Genomic DNA, 23997 nt, shown 5'->3' on the forward strand with positions numbered 1-23997 from the left:
CCTCTGTAAATGACAGGTTTTAAAGTTTAAGAGAGAAAACACTGAATGGAGTAGGGCAGGCAGAGAAGCATCTGGAAGGTCATGGCAAAGAAAGCTTACATGCTTACAAAAGGGAACGTGACTGCTCACAGCCTTGATACTGGGAAGGCCGGCTCTGGCTGCATCCAGCAAGGGATGGGTGCCTCCTTTCAGCAGGAAAATCTCTCTCGTGGAAATACCCTGTTCTATCAGGTGGACCGAGGGAGCAGAGTCCGGTGCTGGAGGCATCATTAGCCAGGGTCCACGATGCACCAAAAAGGCCACACCAGAGCCTGAGCCCTAAGCTCCAGGGACACTAGACTACTGGGTGATCAGAGTGGTTTGTTCTATGGGAATTGGCATTGCCATCTTGGCTAGGTTCTTTTTCAAAGCCAGGGAAGTAACAATGGGAATTTCAGCCATTTATGGGATACAAGAACTCAAACTCTAGACATCTTCCTTGCTGACCTCACTTTGGGATGTTCAGAAAAATAAAAGGGATTTCTCCTGGCACCAAGCAACCTCAAAGCTCTGTGTGTCACCTGAGCCTTGGACCTCCTCTTATCTTTAAATTCCACACTCCTGACGCATCCTCAGATGGCTTGGTCCCAGGCTGACATCCTAGATGCATACACGCAAGCACATGAATACACCTGCACACACGGTCCATACTTCCCAGGGTAAGCCTCACAGGGCTTCTTGGACAGTAGAAAAAAGAAAATCAGTCAGGTGTGGTGGTACACGCCTTTAATCTCAGCACTTGGAGTGAGAGGCATTTGAAGAATCTCTGTGTGTTTGAGGCCAGCCTGGTCTATATAGTGAAACCCTGTCAAGTGTGTGTGTGTGGGGGGGGGGGGGGACAAAACAGAGTTACTACCAAGATGCCATGCCAGGATTGGGGTTGTGCCTACCCTGTCAAACTTCAAGCTTGTGCTTGCCATTGCCATGGTCTCATCATCCCATGACACTCCTACTGAGTTTGGGTTTATCTTCTGGGGGTGGGAAGCCTCCCTCCATCAAGAACATTCTGATCCCCCTTTCCTTCAGGCAGTTCCTTCTTTTCTCACCAAGGAGAATGCCCAGTCTTTTCAAAATGTGTAGATCTCTTTGGGATTGTCATACAGGTAATTCTCTCCTTTCCTTGATTCCTAGAATTCCCATTCTCTCCCTACCCTGCCACCTCTCTTCAATGCCACTCGCAACTCTGTGTGTGTGTGCGCGTGCGCGCGCGCGTGCATGTGTGTTAAATTTCCATTAAGTAGTAATGTTATTTCAATGACAAGACAGCCTTTCTGAGGACTTCAAACACTGTAACAAGTGTGACCACTACAGCATGTATAGAGAAGCCATTTGCCAGGGCTCAGCAGGCCAATTCTGCATCATTCCCTTGAGTGTGAACTATACAAGCTCCCAAAGATGGGGCTTCTCATCTAGAAATGCCACCAGGAAGCAATACCCAGCTCTTCCAGGTGGCCAGGCTAGGCTGTCTCCTCTGACAGTCCCCTTCTGGCAACCATGGAAGCAAACTGCCCTGTCACAAGAAACAACAGTATTCACTCAAAGTAGAGAAATGGACCCTCACAGTAACAAATGACAGCACTCTCAAAAGACTAAGACAGACACGCTTTTCTTGGCTGACCTTCAGCTACCCAAAAGTCCTTTTGTTTCACTCCTCCTGGGCATCCTTGGTACATTAAGGTTTTGCTGAGAGCATCTTTCCTCTTGCTCCCCCCCCCCACCAACTTCCTCTGAGTATCCCTCTGAAAACACTCCCATTTGCTCACTGCCCTAACTGAACCCCTTTACCTAGAACAGCAGAAGGTTACAACAGGGTAAGGACTAAATAGGTAAAAATTAGGCCCAGGAATCCATCCTAAAATCTGGACCTACTAATCATTTAGAATTAATACCTTCATTCTCTTTCCCCACCTCCTCTCTCCTGGAAGACTCTTCAAATACACAGAGAAGCAACAAAGCCACCTTATCTGTTGTGATGCCACTTTTGATGACAGCTGAGAAGTCCCTCCACCTGATTTCCTTGCATCTACTCCCACCACCCCGTCTCAGACCCCATGCCCAAGGGCCTGCCACGATCCCTCTCCCTTCCTCCGACCCCCTCAGTGGCACCTCAAGGCTGCCAGCCTCTCCAGGCCTGCTGTGGCTTTCAGAAAACAGAGCGGGCCTATTTTTAGCCCTTCTCAGCCTAATAATACTCCCCAGCACCCATTCAGCTTAATCGCTTTATTGAGGACAAGAAGTGAGCTCTCCAGCCCGGGTGCTTCTGATGTTCGGAAGTAGTAAAATGTTCAAACTGGTTAAAAACGACACTCATTGGCTTGCCTTTGGTGTTTCTGAAACCTTAATTGTGGTTCCAGCCACGGATCTAAGGAACCTTGTGGGTTGCAGAGCCTGGCTCCCTGACCCCCTGCACCATAATTGAGGTGTTACATTACAATCCCAGCACTGCCAGCTTCAGGCTCAAAACTCAGAAGGCTCAAGGCGCCACACTTCTCAAAACAAAAATATTGCCTGTCACCATGAATGCCCATCTCCCCGGCTGGGGGAAAACATGACCGGCTGGCTGTCTCTGGGTCACTCTACACAAAAGGTCCAGGGGGTGCAGGGGACTCTGTCCACGATGAAGCCCGGAGCGTTCGCTATTAAAGTGCTCCTGACAACTGAAATGACATCGGATTGCTGCCTGAAAACAGAGCGGTTTGTTTGGTGTAATTAGAGGCCCTGCGAATTTGGTGTGCGCAGAAAATAGACTGTTGGCAAAGCCTCTGCACGCACCTCCGAGACTGTGACTTCCGGAGCGCGAGGGTCATCATTTGCGAACGGGCAAGCAGCGCCGCGTGAACGTCAAGCCAGAGAAGTGGTAGCTGGGAAGGCTCAGACAGGTAATAAGCATGGCATCATCCGTAAAATGGACACAGGAATATGGACTCAAAACAGGTCTTAGGCAAGTCTGACCGGCTCCTTCCCCTCCTTCCCTCTTTATTTGCTGTTGTTGTTGTTGTTGTTAAGACACAGTCTCGTTGCTAGGTAGTCCTGGCAAACTTGATACTCATTATGCGGTGTAGGCTGGCCTCAAACTCGTGGTAATCCTCCTGTCTCAACGTCCAAGTGCTGGGATTATAAGCATGTGCCACCTTGCCTGGACCCCACCCCCACCCCTTCTCCTTCTTAGGCAAGGTACCTGAAGCACCTCCGTAAGATTCCTGCTTTTTGAAAAGCAGAGGCAGAAATGCCTCATTAACTTCCCTAGCTAATTTTACAATTTAACCAAACACCACATTTCTGCCTCCATTCGGCTCTGGCTGTGACAAACTTATTATTGTGGGGACGCTGTGAACGATCCAGTCCAGGCTGGAGACTGAAGGCAGGGGCTAGAAAACAGCACCAGGAGATGGGACGCTTAAAAACTAAAATAAACCCAGCTCCACAGAGGCCCCTGGAGCAGAACTCAAGGCTGGGCAAGGCTAAGAAGCGAGGGAAGAAAGCCAGGTCAGCCACATGGTGTCAGGAAGATGGAGTGCCTGAGTGACAATGACTCTTCCTGTCACCTTGCAGGGCAGGGGCTATATTGGGAAGCCAAGTTACATGCTGTCCTCCTAGGGGCATGATTCAATGCTGATGGGTGGCAGGCCAGAGGCCAGGCAGGGCCACCCAGAGGACACGATCCGCTTGGCCATGCCCTGGAGCTCCTTCCAAAACACACTCAAGGTCCAGTTGGCACCTACTAAGCCCAAGCCCTGAGGGAAGCAGCCCCCACTCATACCTCCTGATTATGATTTGGGGTAGAGATGGAGTTCAGTGGAAAGATGTTGTGGCAGAGAAAACGTCACCATAAATAAGCCTACAGTATCTGGTCGTTGTTAAATGCCTAGTTAGTCCCGGTGTTTTAGATTCACACCTTGCCCACCCACACTGGACAGACCTCGAGGCAGACAGACAGAGACTGTGAGTCTCCCTTATCACCTGGGTCAGGCCCCTGCCCTCCATGCCTGTGGAAGACACTGCCCTCCGAGTCTCCTTGTTCCTCATTCAGCCTTCTTACTCCTGGGGCAACCCTCCAGCTTCCACCTGCTCCTCTGCATCCTCCACTCCACAACGTGTGACTCCAGACCCTAAACCTCAATCAAGACCAAACTAGCTCACAGCAGGGCTCTACCAGACATACTGGGCTGTTTCCATGGGAAGACTCAGGCTAGGGAGGCAGTAATCACCCAGGACAACAGCTTGTCCCCAAAGTCTCACCTCCAGGCTTTTGTCTGTCCAGGGCTCATTTAAAGAAAGCAACTGAGGAAGACTCCAGGAAATCAAAAGTTCCAGGCATTCTCTCTTTACCTGGAGTTACCTTGTTACTCAAATGACTGTGGCCTTGCATAATTACGCCAGCAGAACTCAGTGCCAATGAGCTCTAGGTGCTCAATTAGCTTCTAATAGCCAGCGAGAGAGCTACGAGGTTTAATCCGCCTACCCCAGAAGGCTTTTTATCCCAACTACCTAATGAAAAGTTTAGAACTTGGGTTTTTTTTTTTTTCTTTTTCTCTGGCAAGTGAAAGAATTTTGTTCCAAATGGGCTTGGCTGGGGGAAAAGAGAAAGGAGTGTGCCAACTAGTGGGGGCCATGGTAAGGGGGTTGAGTCCACAAGAGGCGTTTATGCCACACTGAATCCCAGACACAGGCACATCCCTACAGCAGCCCTTGGTCCTGCCTTCAACCCAGGGAAGCCAACCCACTCTTTCTGATGCACACATAGGGGCATTTGCCTTGTGATCTAAGGAGATAGGCTGGGGCTTGGGGTGACGTTCAGCTGGGATAAATCCTCAAAGCTCCTCCATTGGTCCTCAGGGTGTCTCAGTAGCTTCAGTTCACCCAAAAGCAATGCTCTAAACACTGTATTCACAGGCTGAGGCTTGCAGAACCCTCTCCCGTATGTATCTATCTACCCATCTCTTTCTCTCTTGGTTTGCTTGAGATTGCCCATAGGTCCTTGTGCCTGCTGCACTCTTACCACTCAGCTATACCCCCAATCATCCTCAGTCTTCCAATGTAGCCCAAGCTGGCCTGTAATTCTCAATCCTCCTGATTCTGCCTTCCAAGTGCTGGGATGCCAGGCACCCACTCACCCACATCATGCCCAACAGCAGTTTCCATTTTCCTTGGAGTGCTTCTCAACCTGCTAATAAAGAGGACCACAATACCCTTGGGTACCTGAGGGCCCTTCAGATGCAAGATACCGGGTTCTAAGGCCTTGATGGTCACTATGGACACCAGAGACAGGGGAGGAGAGGTGCCTGCCTGGCTGGTACTAGCTCACAGCTGTTCTGGCTTCCTCTCACCTGGAAAAGTAAGAGACACCTCCCTCCCCCCTGCATCCCAGCCTTAGCTCCTCCTGGACACTACAGCCAGAGAACCCCCCCCCCATTTAAACACTACCTACCCTCTTCTGGACTACTTTCTTCACCCCTCCACCCCCACCCCAAGGATATCCTCACAGCTCCAAACTCCCATAACAACCACTTGTTCCCTTGTGGGGACAGTACACACCCTTCCTTTTCCAGGCTCATGTCGTCCCTTTATCTAAGTCACTAGCAAATGTCGTGTAAAGGCGGTAGTGCCAACTCTCATCTGGGCTTGCACACTGCTGACCCTCAGTTCAGCTGCTAATGGCTGAGTTCATACACGATGATGTGCTCCTCGCTTTAAACAGAGCCACATGTGGGTGGGATCCAGCACAGCCACTGAAGTGCCTCTTCTGCCCAACCTTCACAATCTGGTTCCCACTAGGTGAAGACTTCCCCCTCCCCGCAGAAAGTTCCAGCATCCCCAGTGTGTGCCTGGAGACAACGAAGCTATTCTACAGCAGACCAAACTGGTCTCACGTTACAGGATACAACTCCACTGGACAAGGTCTGAAAGGCCAGGGGGACCACAACCTCACAACAGGTCATACTACAAGATGCTGGACGCCTACAGGGCTAGTCCCACCCCACACGCTCCCTCCTTTCAGAGGGACAGAACAAGGCAACTATCCCTTTTACTCCTGAGCTGAGGGTGCCTCCCCCCAGGAGAAGACAGGAGACCACAGGCAGCTGTCTCTGTCCCTTCTCTCGGTGGGGCATGGTGATGCAGAGGCGCGAAGGGCATGGCGCTGCCAAGCTTTCCCTGAAGGTGATGCTGCATACTGACTGGCCTTGAACCCTCTAGTGATGTTTCCAGAACCGTCTTGCTCCAGCCCTCCAAAGCAATGCAGAGGAGTGACAGTTGTGTATGTGTCAGGCAATCACTGAACACACGCTGCCCTGGCCCAGCAGGAAAGGGTAATAAACCACTCCTGTTCCTAGTGGCTGGACTAGGGCAAGGCTCTGGAGCAGCGTCCAATATGGCGCTTCCCACCTCAGAGTCTCAGACAAGGCCTTCCCGGCCTTCGCTCTCCTATCTGACCTCCCTGATCTGTAAGGCATTAGTAGGTAAACACACAGAAGAGCAGGAATTGTGACATTCAACGGTGTGGAACCGGGGTCAGGCACAGGGAGAGATCTAGGTAGGAACCTAGCTCTGCCGCCTCTTGGCTTTCTGCTCTCAAACGGGCTGAGCAGTGGATACGTTCAGCCTCAGTGTCCTCATCTATAAAAGAGTACCAGCGTGTCAAAGCTGTCAGAATGCCAGCACTCCACTGTGCCTGGAACACAGCAGGCACCCAGTAAGTGTGTGCCTTTCTCCCTGTCCCGATCCATTACCACGCACCCAAAGTCATCCGCCTATTCAACAGATATTTACTGATTGCCTACTATGTGCTCGGCTGTAGGGAGGCAAGGAAACAGGCTACTGCTGAGGTCCCGCCTCTCTCCTGGTGCAGACAGCTGGACCCAGGGCTTGAGGCAGCACAGGAGAGCCTCCAGTCCATTTCCTGCCCCACCTCCACCCATTTACACAAAAGACAGTAGAGTTCTAACCACCATTCAGGTTCCTATGCTAGGTAGTATGGGGGAACACAGAAATACATGAATCCTATGTTCCCAAGAGCCTACAACCTAGCACATGGAAGGAGACAATTGAATTAAAACAAAACAAAACAAACACAAACACAAAAAAACCCTCCTTAACAAAGAAGGTGACAGGTGCCATAAGAGCAGACAGCCGAATGGGTGGCTGATGGCTGAGAGCAATCAGATGGAGAAGGCCTCCCGTGCTTCCCAGCCAGTTGCACCCCGGGGGCTGAGTGGGCTGACTTTCAAAAGATAGGGAAGAAGGGACCTGTCTCTGGTTCTGGCATCGTTCCTAGCATGGGAAACAGGCAGGATTTTATTTAGAAATGACTAGAGGCAGGTCAGAGCCTCTTCTGGCAATCCCTAAAACTTCCTGGACAGAGCTAGTCCTATGGAAATCCCAGTGACCAGCATGTGGGGCAGGTGAATAACTAAACAGATGCCCCTGTGACACAAGAGCCTTGCCATTTAAAAGGGAGGGTCTCCTCCTGAGGAGGAAGGAGGGACTGGGGGAGAGAGGAAGGGGTTGCTGAAAATATGTATGACGGCGAGAGCAGACCAGCACAGGGAATTTATTCATTGGAGTTGGTTTACTACCTAATTAATTCAGTCATTTCCAAAACAATTTTATTTATATTCTGTTTACCACATCAAAAGTGTATGTGGGCGGAGGGGGGGATCTTAAAACGCTAAAATAATACCCTAAGGCATCTATTTTAATCAATTTTTTAAAAAAAAATTAAAAGGGGTGGGGGGAGAGTTAAAAAGAAAAAAGAAACTATCTCTGTTTTTTTTCATACAATCTCTCCCAGTTGAGAGAGAGAGAGAGAGAGAGAGAGAGAGAGAGAGAGAGAGAGAAACAGCCAAGCCCTCTCTGAGAGCCTTCCTGGCTGCTGAAAACCGAGCTTGTCAAAAAAAACAAATCCATAATGGCCCGAGGCTCCTCTCCAATCTATTTTCTGCTCAGCTGGTTTTAAATGAAGTTATTATGAGTCATTAAAACACCCGCAAGCCAGTGGAAGTCAGCCAATTACAATTTTAAATTTAGCCTGTTCTCTGCCCCATTCTCTTGTTTCCTTCCTTTGCCCACAGAATGCTGCTGCTGTTATTTTTTCCCTCCCTTCCTTTACCCAAAGTGGAAGAGACAGTTATGAAAATGCATACTATTGCACACCATGCAGAACCATTCACAGGAAACCCAAATTATTAGATTTAAAAAAATGCAAACTTCTACCCCCCGCCAAAGTCAACCTGGAGTCTCAGCCTCAGCCCTCTGGATTCCTCAGAGAAACTCTGCTCTATTGGCCTGAAAGGTCAGAGGCTATTTTGAAAATGAAAAGGAGATTCTTCACTGGGGTCCTGTTGAGAAGCACTCCTATCCATCCATCAATCAACTTGTTCCTGAAGGAAACCAAGGGGTGGGGGTGTGTGTGTGCCACCAACATCCAAAAATTAGCAATCAACAATGAAATGAAAGGTAAGGACAGCTTCGCAACCAAGCATGAATGTCGGCGGCAGTCACCAGATATCATGAGCTCATTTTGTTTTGAAATCTTCAAGGTAATGGCCGGTGTGGGCCCACTACAGTAGAGGAAGAATTCTGAGTATTTCATGTAAACACTTCGTCTCAATATCTTTTTTTCCCTCATACTCGTGCACACAAACACACGTGCACACACAGTATCTGGTGAAAATACTGCCCCTCATTTTTGCTTGTTTCTGCAGACCTTCCAACGAGCAGCTACCTTCGGAACCACACATCTGTCCAAGCCTACCCACCCCTAGCCTGACCCCATGAATCTGTGAACTCCACAGAGCAGACTTAGACCTCTGCAGGCACCTCCCATCACCTCCAGATTCCCTCTCACAGACACTCAACACACACTCTGCAAGAGGTCTAGTCCTCTACCTTAGCCAGACTTAGATTCTGCCCCCCAAAGAGCCAAAGCCACTGACCTAGGCAGGAAGATCCCTTGGGACAGGGATCTTACCCATGGTTTGTTAAGTTAGTAGCTACCATGACTATCTAAAGGCTCAGGGCATGACAGAACGCAGGACCTACCTGCCAACAACCAGCCCTGCTGGCTGAGAACAGAGCATGAAGTACTAAGAAGCTTGCAGGCTCCTGTGGCCAGCGATGGTTTACCAAAGACAAGAGGGAGACTTGGCCCAAGCCCTGAAGACGAGAAACCCGAGGCCAACAGGTACAGCTACCCTGTGCCCTGCAGGTTCTCAGATGCCACTATCTGCTACCAGCTGAGCTATTACATCTGGGGTGGGGTCTTCAATCAGCTGCTCCGAGTGCTGGATCTACAGAGGTCTGCCTCTTGGAATGGACTGGTGTTGCAGCTTTCCCCCCCCCTCTCTGGCACCCACCACTCACCTAGCAAATCACAAACACTGTGTATTCAGAATCCTTTCCTGAAGGAAGCACCCAAATCCACGTAAGCTTCAGGTCTCCCTTAGTAGTACAAAGACTGTTTTACGTATGTATTATTACCGTTGGTGGCAGTGGTAGAGGTGTGTGTATGTGTGCAAGCACGCGCGTGCGCGAGTGTGCATCAGAGAACAACTCTGTGAAGTAGGTCCTCCTGTTCTACCTTTACGTGGGTTCAGGGGTTAAGCTCAGGTCACCAGGCGTGTGCAGCACGCACTTTTACCCATGGAGCGACCTCATGTTAGTTACAGGACATTCACTGCTTCAAAAATACCGATCCAAGCTTTCTGTGCACCAAACATTTTACCAGATCATGGGTATAAGAAAATGATTGGCAAGGGTGGTCTAGAGGATTCCATGCTCTGGTGGGTATACGGTGCACACCTGTGTGAGCATGGGGTCTGGTGAAGGGATTCTGAGGAGCAGTGTCTACTAAGGGCCTTGCAAAACCTCATCCTGTTCTTCTATCTACCAACTCCACTTAAAAACAGTGTACACGAGGACCCAGGAAGAACAGAAGCCAGGCCACAGTGAACCCTCTCTGGTCCTTTCAAGGTAAAGGACCAGCCCATGTAAGCTTCCATGTGCTTCAAGCTTTCTCCAGTCATGTGCCCAAGAGTCCTCGCTAGGCCTCTGGGCTAGAGTGATCTAAGCTCCCCATTCCGACTGCTGCCCAACTTCTAGGCTAAGGAACACTGAGGGTGGTACCGAAGGAGACAGACAGACCGACAGACAGATGAGAGAAGACAGGCTAAGGAAGACGGTGACAGAGACAGATGAAGACATGGGACGGAAGACAGAAAACACACAGCAGTGTCAACAACGGCTGACACAGACACTGTGACAAAGAGATGAAGTGAGACAGGAGGAGACTGGGGGGGGAGTGGAAGCAGAGGAGAGAAGAGCTGTGGAGTAAACACCTGCCCTGCGGGGGCAGCGCTGGGGGGGGGGAAGACAGTAGCGTGATGGATACGACAGGACACAGTCTGCAGGTGCAGACCTGGACTCCACACCACATGGGCCCCGCTTGGCTCAAGAACTTGGGAACAGAGGCTAGAGGGAAAGACAGCCATGGGAGCCCACCCAGGAACACACTTCTGTCAGGGGTTGTGTCTAGGAAGCCCAAAGAAGGTATCGAGACTGAGAATAACAAAACACTGTTGCTTTCGGGTCCATCCCATAAAAACATCCCTGCCCTGCAGCCCCATTCTGCTCCTCAGACAAAATCAAGGGCTCGTAAAGGCGTCCACAACCTAGGCAGGATGGAAGAAGCGAAGGAGAGAAGACTCCAGTGAACAGCAGACAGACAGATGTCCCATCCTCTCCTCCAGGGCACCATTCATTCCAAATAGGAACGTCACCACCTAGCTGTGCAAAATCATGCTGCAGTGGAAAAGGGGGTGTGCCACCCTATTTGGGGATGGAAAGATCACTGAGAGAGAGTGAGAGACAGAAAGAGGGAGAGAGGAAAGGGATATTACATAATCCCCACTTTCCTTCTTCCACCCTTAAAGTCATGTTCTATCTGACAGGCTCCTCTCTGAGCGGGGAAAAATGACAAATCCAATCCAAAATTCAACAGCCTGTGTTCTGTTCGGAGAGCACACAGTGTACTGTACAGCCCATAAAACTCCAAACAGCCTCCAGACACTGCTGCAATCGTCCTCCATCAAAACACTTTGTCTTGCATACAAAAATAAGATACAGCGCTGAACGGAATACAAAATCAGCCCATTACAGTACAGAGAGACTGCTACTTAGCAACGAGGGGGCTCTAAAGCCTCAATGCTCTACAGGAAGCAAAATCTGTCGAGCCTGTTGGGCAAATGATAAACATTAGCAGTATTAAAAAACACAAAAGCCATGTAAATGGATAGACATAATGTAGAAACGAATTTATAGAATAAATTGGGATAGGGGGGCTTGTGGGGTGTGGGAAGAAGCTGGGTGGGATCCAGAGGGCTAGACAGAATGAGTTCCCTGATCCTGCTACAGTACCATAAGGCAGATATGCGTGTCCTGGGGGGGGGGGGGTATATGAACCCCCTCTTCACACAGGTTATAGGTGAAGGGCTAGAAGTGGTGGATAATATTGTTTAATACAATGACCCGCAAAGAATTTCCTCAACTTTCTCAGTTCAGTTAACCTGAGGTGAAGCCTTGAAGGCTTTGGGACCTCAGAGTATATACTCAGTGACACTAAGATGGGCAGATGTGGGGGATTCAGCCTCCTGGCATGGCACCCTGCACCACACATGACACTTGCTGTAAACAAAACCCCAAGTTAAAAAAAAAATCCCACCCACCCAAACAACAAAACCAAAAACAGCCCATGTGGGCTGGAAAAATCAGTGTATTCCATCAGGTAAAGGGGAAAAACACTCTGGCTAGGAATCAGCGTCAGGGTTTCGGATTCCAGCCAAAACAGGAGCTAAAAAGCAAAACCATACTCTCCTGCTCTCAGCTGAGGCTCTTGAGGCAGAAATGGAGAAAGGGAGGGAGGTGGGGAGGGGGCTAGAGGGAAGAGGGAGCATGGAAGGGGGCAGGAAAGAAATGTATTTTTCATCAGCCAGTGTATAATTTATAAACAGCATTAAACAGTTTTTGTTTTCTCTCTGCTCTCTCCCGTGTAGGGGCTTGGCCCGCAGTCAGGCCTGCATTAATTTCTGCTTTGGGTACAGTGTGTTCTTGGAGACGCATCTGCAAGCGATCATAAACTCTCTGGAATGCTGGCAGAACATCCAGACCTGCCGGCAGGCCAGTGACGACACCACTCTGGGAAAAAGTTCAGGAAGCTGGCCAAATTCAGAGGAGGGAGAGGAAGAGCGAAACGTGTGTTCAAGAGAGAGACAGGAGAAAGTGCCTTCCGAGCTCTTTCCTCTCTGCTACCCCAGTGTGTGGACCTCGGAGCCTCTGCTGCCCCATTGCCAACAGGAATGCTCAGTGGGTGGGCACCTCTCAAGACCTGGGGAGGGACTGTAAAGAGCCCCCCCAAGGAGAGGGTATTTCCAGGAGTCTCCAGTTTTACCCCGATAGCAGAAAGGGAAGTTGGTATCCCCTGGAGGGGAGACAGGAGAAAGGACTGGTTACAGACTCTCCTCTGCCTGGCCAACTCCAAGCTGCAGTCCCGAGAAGCCATCTTTGAACTCTAAGGCAGCCTTTCTGATGATTACTGTGGGGACCCCTCATTTAGCAGTCACAGGGACTTGTTAGCTGCCATGTTTTCCTCCCTCCTCTGTCTTTAAGAACCCTGAAGCCAAAAGCTAAGTGCTGGAAGGGAGGGAGGGAGGGAGGGAGGGAGGGAGAGGGAGGGAGGGAGGAAGAGGGAGGGAAGGAGGGAGGGAACCAGGTTAACTCACTGATCTTTGCCAACTTGTATTTTTTCCCCCTGATCCCAGGAGCCGAAGAAAACCAATCCTGCTTCTGGACCCAACTTCTCCAGCACTTTCACCTGCTCCACGGGTGACTCAGGTCTCAGAGAGTATACCAGGGCTACCCCACACTCTTGCTGGAATTGCAAAACCCATCCCCCCAAGCCTTCATTCCTCTGTTGTGGCTCTGAGAATAGAGACAAGCCTAGTCGCAGGGGTGGGCTCTCAACCAGCATGGCGGGCGTCACCTAAGCACCAGCAAGAGCAATCAGGGAACAAATGTGTGGGGCATCCCCATCCTGACAGCTTACCCTAGTGTCCGAAGTTTGGAATTCCACACTGCAGCCATGGCCAATGTAGATTACCTGCCTTGACCATTGAGGGGGTCTCACTTATCGTATACTCCGGGCCAATAGATTGCCAAAGTTCAATAGTCTCATCTGAAGGGGAAACAATGTCACTCCCTTTTCGATATGTTAGTGGTTTTCCAGGGCTGGGGAGTTACAAGTCATTTTGTCCCTCAAGGCCTTCTACAATCTTGTCCCATCCCTGCTCTAGGCCCTGCACACTTTTCTCTGTCCTTCACACACTGTACCCACATACTCCACTCCAAACAGTACTGTTCATCCTCACACTCAGGCCTCCTGCGATCCTCCAGAACACTGTTCTCACCTTCTATTCGGGGACCACATCTTCTGAATCTCTCCTGTACGTCTTTCTTGACAGCTAGTACTATTCGTTCACCACTGCTTTATAACCAACCTGATGTCTCCTAGTAGACCAAGTTCCTGGAGGGGAAAGATGCTCTGGCATCCGTCACTGTTAAATGCACACAACCCCACTTATAATTAGTGCATATTAAGCATGCACTCATTCCAAAAGTGAATGATACCCCCGGAATGGGATCCAACCACAGACCCCTCCTAGTAAATAGCTGTGTCCAAAACAGAGCAAATAGCTGTAGTGTGCTTATAAGCCTGCAGTATGTCAAGCCAAGGTATGGCAAGTTCATATAAGCCTAATGGGAAGGCTTATTCTGGGCAAGTTCAGAATCTTCTGAGCCACAGCTTGCTGTCTGTGGTCTGTCAAGCCCCACTTCCCAGCTGGAAATCACCTCTTTAGAAAAGCAAAGGCAAAGAGTTGGGGACCCATAAATGCTTCCGGGCCCGATTCCCATGGGAACAAGGCAATAAATGAGGCCTTAGAGTCATCTCTGGACATGGATGGTGGGCTGGGGGGATACTCTTCTGCTCCCTGCCACAACCCTATCCCATATTTGGCAGAAACTTGAATGAAGTCATTGCTCTTCCCTCTATGAGCCACACCCCTAGTCCTCAAGCCCTTCTGATCCCCAAAACCATCCCTAAAACGCAGAACTCAGCCAGATCACTCATTAATGAATGAGTTAGGTTGTTGGTGGTTAATTTAAACTTATTGTTATCATCAGGTATATCTCATAAACACTTGGGTAGTTAACGCATTCAAATCGGAATAAAAACTTCAATTAAACTGAACGTTCACTACCACCATTTAGGGTCTTAAAAAAACACACACACACAACTAAAAAAGAGAAAGTAAGAGAGGGGAGGGGAGAAACAGCAGCCTCTCAGAAGGGCCTCCTACAGGGCAAACTTCTAATTAAACAAATTGTCAATTTCAACACAATGAAAACTGATTTAAGAGTGTAAATTTAGTATTCTAGTCACTGCAAATAAGAGCTTGCCTTGTCGATCTCCTACAGGCTGATTTCATCTGACAGGGAAGTGCAGGGGAGAGGAAGGCGACTGGAGGGAAGGGAAGACACCGAAAGGATAAAGCAAGCAAGCCAGACTGGAGCGCCTTCCTTATAGAAACAACACCATGGAATCCAGTGCATTCTCTCCTCCAGCATCCCAGAAACTCTTGTTTCCACCCCACCCCTTCCAGATTAGAAAAAAAAAAAAAAAAATCGAGTATGATGACAAACTTGGCTGAGCACTCACTGTACATACTGTACCCACAAGTCTGGCTCACAGCCAGGCCTGGCTCAGCGCCAGGGCTACAATAACAAACACAGGCTGTGCTAGCCAAGAGGGGGTGGGGCGGCCAGCACCAGCGAGCGAGGGAGGAAGGGAGAGGCACGCAGCAGCGGCTCGGTGGAGCAGAAGAGACAGCCAGGATCAGCCTGGCAAGGGCAGAGCCACGCTGAGGGAGCAACCAGGACCCCTGCTCAGGCTGGGCTTCATTTCTCCACCGCATGTTCTTAAAAATACAAGAAAAAGACAAAAAAAAAAAAAAACATTCCCCAGGGCCCTGGGCAACTATTTACCTTCCCAATTCCAACCCTTTACCCTCTGAAAAAGTGGGTGTATACTATAAGATCCCCAGGCTGGTCTCACTGTCAGCTCCTAGCACAGAGCCTCCCCACTAGAGAAGCAAGAAATAGATGCTGTCTATAGCGTCTTCCAGGCCAGCCATGATGTGTCTCAAAAATAAATAAATAAATGAAGGTTGTCTGTTGTTTTTTAAGACAAGGTATCATGTAGCCCAGGCTGGCCTTGAATTCCTGAGCCCCTTCCCTCTACTTCCCAAATGAGATTATAGGTATAGATCACCAAGCTCAGCAAAAAAACAAATAATCCTCTATAGCAACCGAGTTCTCCGATCTGGTGGAGGGGCTGCGAGAAGCCCGGACCCTAACCTGCAGCAAATTCAGGTCTCTCTCTGCAGGAAGCAAAGGTTCAGGAAGTGGTCTAGCCTCTATGTCCTGTGGCGCTACTTGAATGTCAAGACACATCTGTACAGGAGTGAGGGGTCTGCAGGGCAACAGGATGAAAAGGCGAAGACTGGAAGTCTCAGACTCTGCAGGCTATGAGCTGTGTGCTAAGGTGAATAAAAGAAAATGGTGAATCACAACCAAGTCCTCCTTCACAAGGGCACTGGCAAATGGATTTCAGAGGGGCCAATCATAGAATACAGTCAGCCTTCAGTGGCCGCCGATACATCAGCACTGAAATGGAAAACTAAGAAAACATGCCCTCCTCCTGAAGCTTGTGAAGCATACAGATAAGACTACAGGACCCTAAGGTGATACCTCAGATAGGACCGAAGTGGACTCCCCCCAGGGACCCACCGGCTTACAGTGAAGTGATACAAAGTCACTATCTTGTCAGAATTGGGACACCAAATCCACCTAACAGTAAGAAGAGCTCAGCAGCCCTGAGTGTATCTCAGCCACACCCACCAACACTGCAGACATGGTTTTTACAGCAGAGATGGTAGCCAAGTCACGCCTGCTCCCACTGCCTGGAAGAGGGCCAGGAGGTCCAGTGTGTCCCCATTCCATCAAGCCCCTCAGCCATGAAAGGATTTCTGCTGCCGGCGAGACCAGCCAGGACCTTAGAGTCCTCTTGAGTGGCTTGTCAGATGCCCAGGCTATATTCATTCATTCAATAAGCATTTGCTGATGGCAGGCAGTGTGTTAGACATAACATAGGCCCAATCCTGTGCCCTAATACTTCACTTTCTGTTAAGGAGAAAGAAGGGGATTATACTTACCAAGTACCAGCCACACAGTGGGCACAGTGGGAAAGAGGTTATGTGAGCCTTACAAGTTCTCTGAGTGTGAGTTAAACATTCCTGCTTTATGGACAAGGATGCGGAGGCTCAGAAAGGCCACGTCACCTTATGGGGAGGTAGGTGACCAAGTTTCTTCCACTGCATCATCCTGCCTCTCAAGAGGGGGAGATAAGGCAAGCCCAGAAATAACAGTAACACGAGGAAGAAAGATGTGCTTAAAGTCAGCATCAGGTACAGAAACATACACAGGCACCAGAGGAAGTCATGATTATTTCTGACTACAAGTGGGGAATGGTTAAAGGTGTTCTTATTTTGAAAAGCATCTGGAAAAACCTGGAAAGGTAGGAGAAGTGTTCTGTCGTGCAGACAGAATGGGATGAACAGAACAAAGCACCTGATAAGCAATGAGTGAGTGAGGTCACGTGGCCTACGAAGTTTCAGTGGGTACCACAAAGCTGCTGGGGAGAGCTTACACCATCATCCACACAACAAGGTGGAGGAAGGATAGTACACAGACAGCCCACCAGGCAGGAAGCATCTGGAGTGAAGTGATATGGCATGCCCCAGGGTAACAGCTTCAGGATAGGGAATAGGGAAGGAGGTCTAGGTAGGAGCCATGATATCTGTGGATCACTGACTGCAGGCCAGGGAACTTGCTGTGGATACATCAAGAATTCTGTCACCCCATTCCCCAAACAGAAAAAAAAATCACTTCGATGTGGGGGCAGCACCTGCACTGGCAGATATAGAGACGGAATGAATTTGGCTATAGTCACATAGAGTGTCTGTCATGGGAAGGGATGGATCACTTGTTAAACTCCCAGAGGACATATTGCGGAGGCAATATGGCCAAAGCAGAGGCAGACATTGGTACTCACCCACATAAGAAAAGCAAGACCAAAGAAGACAGACACCTGCTCTTCTCCCCTAAAGTATGAGTGCAAGGTTTAAAGGCAAAGCTATAGAGAGAGAAGACTATGACCTGGCAGGGAAGTTACAGCTTTTACACTAAAAGGCAGGCTGTGCGCTCAGCTCAAAGGCTGCAGCATCAGATCTGCAGGACCCTTCCCTGAACCCACGACAGCAGGAAGGCAGGGTGTCAAGGGCTTCTCCCCTTTCCACACAGCTCTTGGGGCAGAACAACTTTGCCCAAACATGAGCAAAATTCCTAGCAGCCGCACACTCAACCCCACTAGAATTGCATAAAATTAACTTGCAAAAGACAACACGCTATAACTAGCTTTGAGTTCCAACCTTTCTATATCTATTTAATTAAAGGCTCTTGTATAATGTGAGCCCAATAGTCAGATTCATTAGACAGCAAGAACCTAATTCCACAACTGTTTCTGCTAATGAAACCGCAGTCTACTTTGGAAGGTAGATCGCACAGGGCATGGGTACCAGTGATGGCTTGGGAACCTCAGGGGAGAGCATGAGGATGGGTTCCTTTGATGGGCACACTCTCAGGGTGCCTTTTCTGCTCCGTGAAACTGGAAGGAGGAGCCAAGGGACAAGGTGGACCAAAGCCCTGGCTGGCAGTGAAGACAATCAGACTGTGGCCAGCTCCGAGTTGAGAGAGAAAAATGGGCAGGAGGTGGGTGTCTGTACCAACATGGGGCCAGCGAAGGAGGCCTTGCCTACCTGAATGAGCCAGTAAATGCATTCTCAGTCGCAAACTATCCAGGAACCGCTTTCCACAGAGCTCACACCCGTATGTCTTCATCCCACTGTGCAGCTTCCTGTAGAGGAGAAGAGAAGACAGGTTGCCAAGGCTCCAGCCGGACAGAAGGCAGTGCCCCACCCCCTCACACACCTGCAGGCGTGCACAGCCATTCCCAGCGGCGGGAACAAGGAGAAGGAGATGGCGAGGGACTGATAAGAGTCTCATCCCACCCTGATTCTGGGACAGTCTCCATGTGCCCCCAGTGTCCATGGACTGCTGTATCCATTCCTAATCTCATTCCTAGAAGTACACAGGTACTTCTAATCACTTTAAACACTGGTACTCAGACTCAGAAATCAGATCTAAGTTCAGAGGGCTCACTGCCAAACTAGCACCTATCATGAATGGAGCCCTTCTGGTCTTTGTCTACCTCCAGACAGTACTAACTCACCCCCCCAACACACACACACACACACACACACACACACACACACACACACACAAACATACACACACACTACACACACACATACACAAACATACACACACTACACACACATACACACACTATACACATACTACACATACACACTACACACACGATACACACATACACAACACACACACATACATACACACACTACACACACATACACACACTATACACACATATACACACACACTACACACACACAACACATACACACTATACACACACCACACATATACACACCACACACACACATACACACTACACACACACAACACATACACACTATACACACACCACACATATACACACCACACACACACATACACACACTACACACACATACTATACACACATACACACACTATACACACACTACACACACACAACACACACATACACACACTACACACACACACTACACACACACACACACACACTACACACACACACACACACACACACTAAACTGTGCCTGACTGATTCAAGCTCCTGCCACCTGCTGGACTTGGAAGACTGCACCAGTGTCTTGTCTTTCTCCCCATCCCCAATGTCCAGGACAGGGTCTTTCCAAAGCAGTGTAAGGAACAGGTTCCATGGACATGGTTGCTTCCCTCTCTCAGTACGCAGATGTCCCTTGAGTAGCTGTGACCTACCTCCCACCCCCAACAGGCAGAAGAATTTGGAGACAGTGGATACTTTCAATCTAGAACAAGGTTCTTTACCCTCTCGAGGTTCTTCCATGCATGCCATCCCATTCACCACCATTAAGATTCTAGGAAGTGGCACATTATCACCCTGGCAACAACTGGTCACAGGTGCGGAGACAATGCTACCCTTAGCCTAGCTTCTTGCTGGGGTGTTTCTACCCAGACCCTTTGCAATGGGGCTGGTCAGCTGCAAGGAACCCAGTGGACCAGCAGGTAGAGGGCTGAGCACCAGGAAGGGGTCTGAGCTACTATGTGAGCTGGTCTCAAATGCTGACTCTCCTCCCTACCACACTCCTATTCTCAAGCCCCAATGTCCACTGCTGGGTCCAGGATCCAGCTACATCTACCCCAGTGTCTGTTTCTTCCTTCTCACTAAGGACCAGGGCAGAGAGTGGCAGCCAGAGACAGGATCTGGGGACAGTGGGGTAGGTGGGTAGACTGGAGTTCTCTGAGAGTCCAGAATGATCATGTGCTAAAACCACAGTGGGCTTCGGAGCTGGTGCTGCCCATGTTAGAGGAAACTGGGTAGCGTGTACTCAAGACTGGCACTGCCCGCATCACAATGGCACCCAACCAGACACTGCTACCAACTTACAGATCCCAGAACTGTGCCTAAACCATTCAATGCTCCTCAGGGGAGTCTCTGCAGCATGCCAAGCAATGGGCCACCGTAACATGAGGATAGCACCCAACACCATGTGTGCAACCTTCTGATAGGGATCACAGACAGTTCTCTTTGCAGAACTCTTTCTCAATCACATTGTTCTGTTTGCTGCCTTCCTCTTCCCCATTGCCAAAGACAAATGATTTCCCAAGCACAAACACATAAACACACACGGTCTCCCACAACACTGTAGGGCGCCCCACCCATCCCCCACGCGTTATCTCACTCTTGGCTGTGGCTGATCTATCCAAATTGAGAAAGAGTACAGAACATTTTAACTGAACATTCTTTACTCTGATTATATTTCACAATGTCAGGGTACTGGGGCATGTCCTAATAGTGTTTGGGGCAAAGTATGTTTTTAAATAGGTACCCAGGAATGCCACATACACACACACACACACACACACACACACACACACACACACACACACACACAAAGAGGGGGGGGGAGAGAGAGACGGGGCGGGGGGAGACAGAGGAGGGGGAGGGTTGGGATCAAGCACAGTGGCACACACTCCTGTCCCTTGCCTGGGCATGATAATTGTTTGCCTTTATGAGATATCTACACAGCACAAACTCTCTTCAAGGGTGGATTCCCAGGTACTTTCCTGAGAGTTGGCTATGAATTGTGTCCAGCTGATTTTCATCCTTTTAATTGTTTGTGATTATTTTTTTAGCTTCCAAGGGTGTCCATGCCTGGGAGCATGGGAGGCCAGACCTCCATGTGGATTTGTTTTCCCAAAGGACTGTGGGATGGTCAGTCTTCAGATCTAGGAGGCACTCCCCACCAGCCTACAAGGGCTCCAGATCAAATCTCTCACCCCGATGAACACTCTTAAGTGACACCATTGCCTTTTCCCTGGATATGAGTAGATCTGCTCGGGCAATCGCTGAAAGTGGCTTTTCTTCCAGCTGCCAACCAGCCTGGTTCCGTGTGGAAGGTGATGGATTTCAGCCTGCTTCCTGCTAGGTGTACCAGAGCACAGGGAGGAATGCCCAGCACACAAACCCAAGACCCACACTCTCATCCTGACTCAGCCCAGGCTGGTTTGAGACACTGAACAACTCATGTTGTCATAATCACTTCAAGTTTATTGTATTATTGAGATAAGGTCTCACTATGTAGCCCTGACAGATCTTGTAACTTGAACTCTCAGAGATTTGCCTGCCTCTGTCTCTCAAGCACCGGGATCAAAGGTGTGCACCACCATGCCCAGCTATCACATTCTTCCTCATTGGTAAAATTATACAGCTCATTAACTAAAATTTTAGGTAGAGACAAGCTTTATTATTCAAGAGTATTTACCCATATCCTTTTGACCTACCCTCCAAGGAGTTCCTGTAAGGGGCATTATTATTTTTCTGGGCCATGATCTGCTTGTCATTGTGTATTGTGATGTACTGTGACATCCAAACCATCAGGCTATAATATAGCAAACAAAACTCTAGACTGAACCCAGCAATCTGTTCATTTTAAAACCTTTCAATCCAGAGGACCTGTATTTTCTCTTTCTTTTAGTGAAAGAAACTTCTAGAAGTCATCAGGAGCCTTTCCTCAGAACTATTTAAGTCACCGTGAGTTTTCTAGTCTTCGGGGTACTGGTGCTGTGTCTTACCCAATTCTCAGGGGAAGCACACTGCCCTGAAATTGACCTACTAACTCAGTGCCCCACACAGGTTCCCAGAGACCAGCATGGCATCCGTGTGAGTCCACATGTAGCAAGGACAAAGGTCATGCTTCCCTGGCAGGGAGAGCAAGGCCAAGCACACAAAGTTCAATACAGAAAGAAGGACAACCTCACAGGCCTGCCTGGGACTTCGAGGGAGCCCTATACCAGGAGTTTGTTCATTTAAAAAAAAAATCTTAAAAATGATTGTTTACATATCAAGGAAGAAGGTCTGAAGCGGGGGATTCTCCCACTTCCAAGAAAAGGCGAGTGCAAGAAATGAGTGCATCCTACAGACCCGGCAACCAGCAGGTTCTGGTCCAGTCTTCAGGAGAGCCCCCATGGCAACAGAATCCCAGCTAAAGCAGAATGACAACTCTGAATGAGTCACTGTCACCACTCTGCAGAGATGTAGACCAAAATGCCAATCACAGGCCCTTCTCCTCTCCACGTTCAGCACACCTCCCTGGTCTGGTCCTGTCTTTTCACGAAGCCTAAGTTCTCATTTTCCTTTGTGCTGCCTCTGAAGAAGATGGAGTCCCCACACACCATTCTCCAAGAGGAAGCCACAGATGGCCACCATTTTGAAAGCCACCTGGTCCTGGAGAGATGCAATTCACTCTATACTCTTCTCAGTAGAGGAGATGCTTCAGGTCCTTACTTATTCCTAAAGAGTGGCCCCATGTTCTTCCCCACCCTTTACGGTGGTCCATCTCAGACAAATGCCTGACCTAACAGCTAACTTCACTGTGCACTAAACAGATGTTCGCTTATGTCTCAGAAGATAAAAGGTTAATTCCTGACTATTTTTACCTATATTCTCAAGGAAGCCAAACCATTATGAGAAATTAGATGTAAGCAAATCTGAACCTTTTAGCAACACAAGAGAAGGAATCTTTTTTTTCTCATCAGTTCTCACCCATGCAACTCTCACTAACAAAACCACTGTGGCCAGGTTGTCACTGGGACGCGCCTGTGCTCACTGAAGGTGACCCTCATGAAGACTCTGGTTTGGACTGAGAGCTGTTCAGTGACAGATGCTATTTCGATCTTGCCTTTGCTTCATAAGGCCCATTCTAAAGTGACTGTTCAAGACTAAAGAAACCCCTCCAGGCAAAGGAAGTACAGGGTGCTCCTCTGCTTGTCCTAGAAATACTCTGAGTACAACAGCCACCTTGGCAGCCTCCATTCCAGAACCAGACTTTATCTTGTGGCTCCTGGAGTCCACACAAGGAAGGCTAATGGCAATTTCTTGGAATGATAAATGTTGAGCTTTGGAACAACCTCACACCTCCAGGATAGGCCTTCATCAACAGCAGCTCAAAAGGGACAGCGCAAGACCATGAACGACTTCTCCCGTCTTCTCTACCTCCGTCCCTACAGGTAGATGGCCCTAACCTTCAGGGAGCCCTGCATGCATGCCCTCTATAGAAGCAGTCCATTTCATCCACTTGCCAAGGACCAAGGAGGTAGGATGAGGAGGAGGGCTCACAGCATCACTAAGAGAAAAAGACTAGAGGCTCTGACTTCCGGAGTGGGAGCTTGAGGGGGTCCAAGGCCAGAACTGCCCACACCTCCTGTCTTCTCCTGTTCCATATAGGAACAGACGGCAATGATGGGACCTACTCAGAAGTGAGAAAGGTTGAGAGAAAAGCTCTTGGTTCCAACAGCCCAATGCCTGTACTCCCTGACTTTGCTAACAGGAAGCAGAAATGACCTGACCTGGGAGTTCTGGGGGAGAGACTAGTACAGGGAACCAGGACCTGTTAACTGGGAAAAACCAGTGGGAGAGAATGGACCTTGGATAAGGTTTTACCCATTCTCAGTTAACCGATGTATCCCCTGAGCTGACATTCAGGCTAGGCCAATGAGGTCCCGAAGGTCCTTCCAACTCACCTGGTGCCTAAACAGAGGCTGATTCGCATATGGCAGCTCCCTGACGTTGGCGATTTTACTCTCTTCTTGTTTGTTTTGTTGGTACTCCGAACTAAAAACCTTAAGCGTGCTGATCAGGCAATGCATCCTCCTTAGTTTTTTTCATTGTGACACGGGCTCTCTCTAGGTCACCAATTTGCCTTGAACTCCCTCTGCAACCCAAGTAAGCTTTGAACTTATTATAATCCTCCTAGGGCCTCAGCCTCCAGAGCAGGTGGGATTACAGGCCTGCATCCCAACCTCAGGTAGGGCTTTTGCCTTCTAATCTCATGACCATGTTCTAGTTTCATTTTTGTTAGTATGACAAAAATACTCTGACAAAAAGCATATTAGGAGAGAAAGTAGTTTATTTCAGCTTAAAATTCCAGGCTATAATCCATCATAAGGGAGAAGTCACCGAGGCAGGAGCTGGAAGCAACTGTTCACATCTACAGTCAAGAGCAGAGCGGGGAGAAATGAACCATACATGCATGCTTACTTGCC

The 23997-nt window shown here is 49.1% G+C and overlaps 1 protein-coding gene across 3 annotated transcripts in view; it reads right to left on the bottom strand.

Moving 5' to 3' along the window:
* Window positions 1–23997, bottom strand: part of Zbtb16 (zinc finger and BTB domain containing 16) — a 212504-nt gene that overhangs the window by 70510 nt on the left and 117997 nt on the right. For all 3 annotated transcript variants that reach the window (XM_059267813.1, XM_059267814.1, XM_059267815.1), the window contains one exon: window positions 18024–18121. In XM_059267813.1, coding sequence (XP_059123796.1) covers window positions 18024–18121 — 98 coding nt within the window. The remainder of the gene's footprint in view (window positions 1–18023; window positions 18122–23997) is intronic.

Source organism: Peromyscus eremicus, chromosome 7 (genome assembly GCF_949786415.1).
Source record: "Peromyscus eremicus chromosome 7, PerEre_H2_v1, whole genome shotgun sequence".
Taxonomy (NCBI): Eukaryota; Metazoa; Chordata; class Mammalia; order Rodentia; family Cricetidae; genus Peromyscus; species Peromyscus eremicus.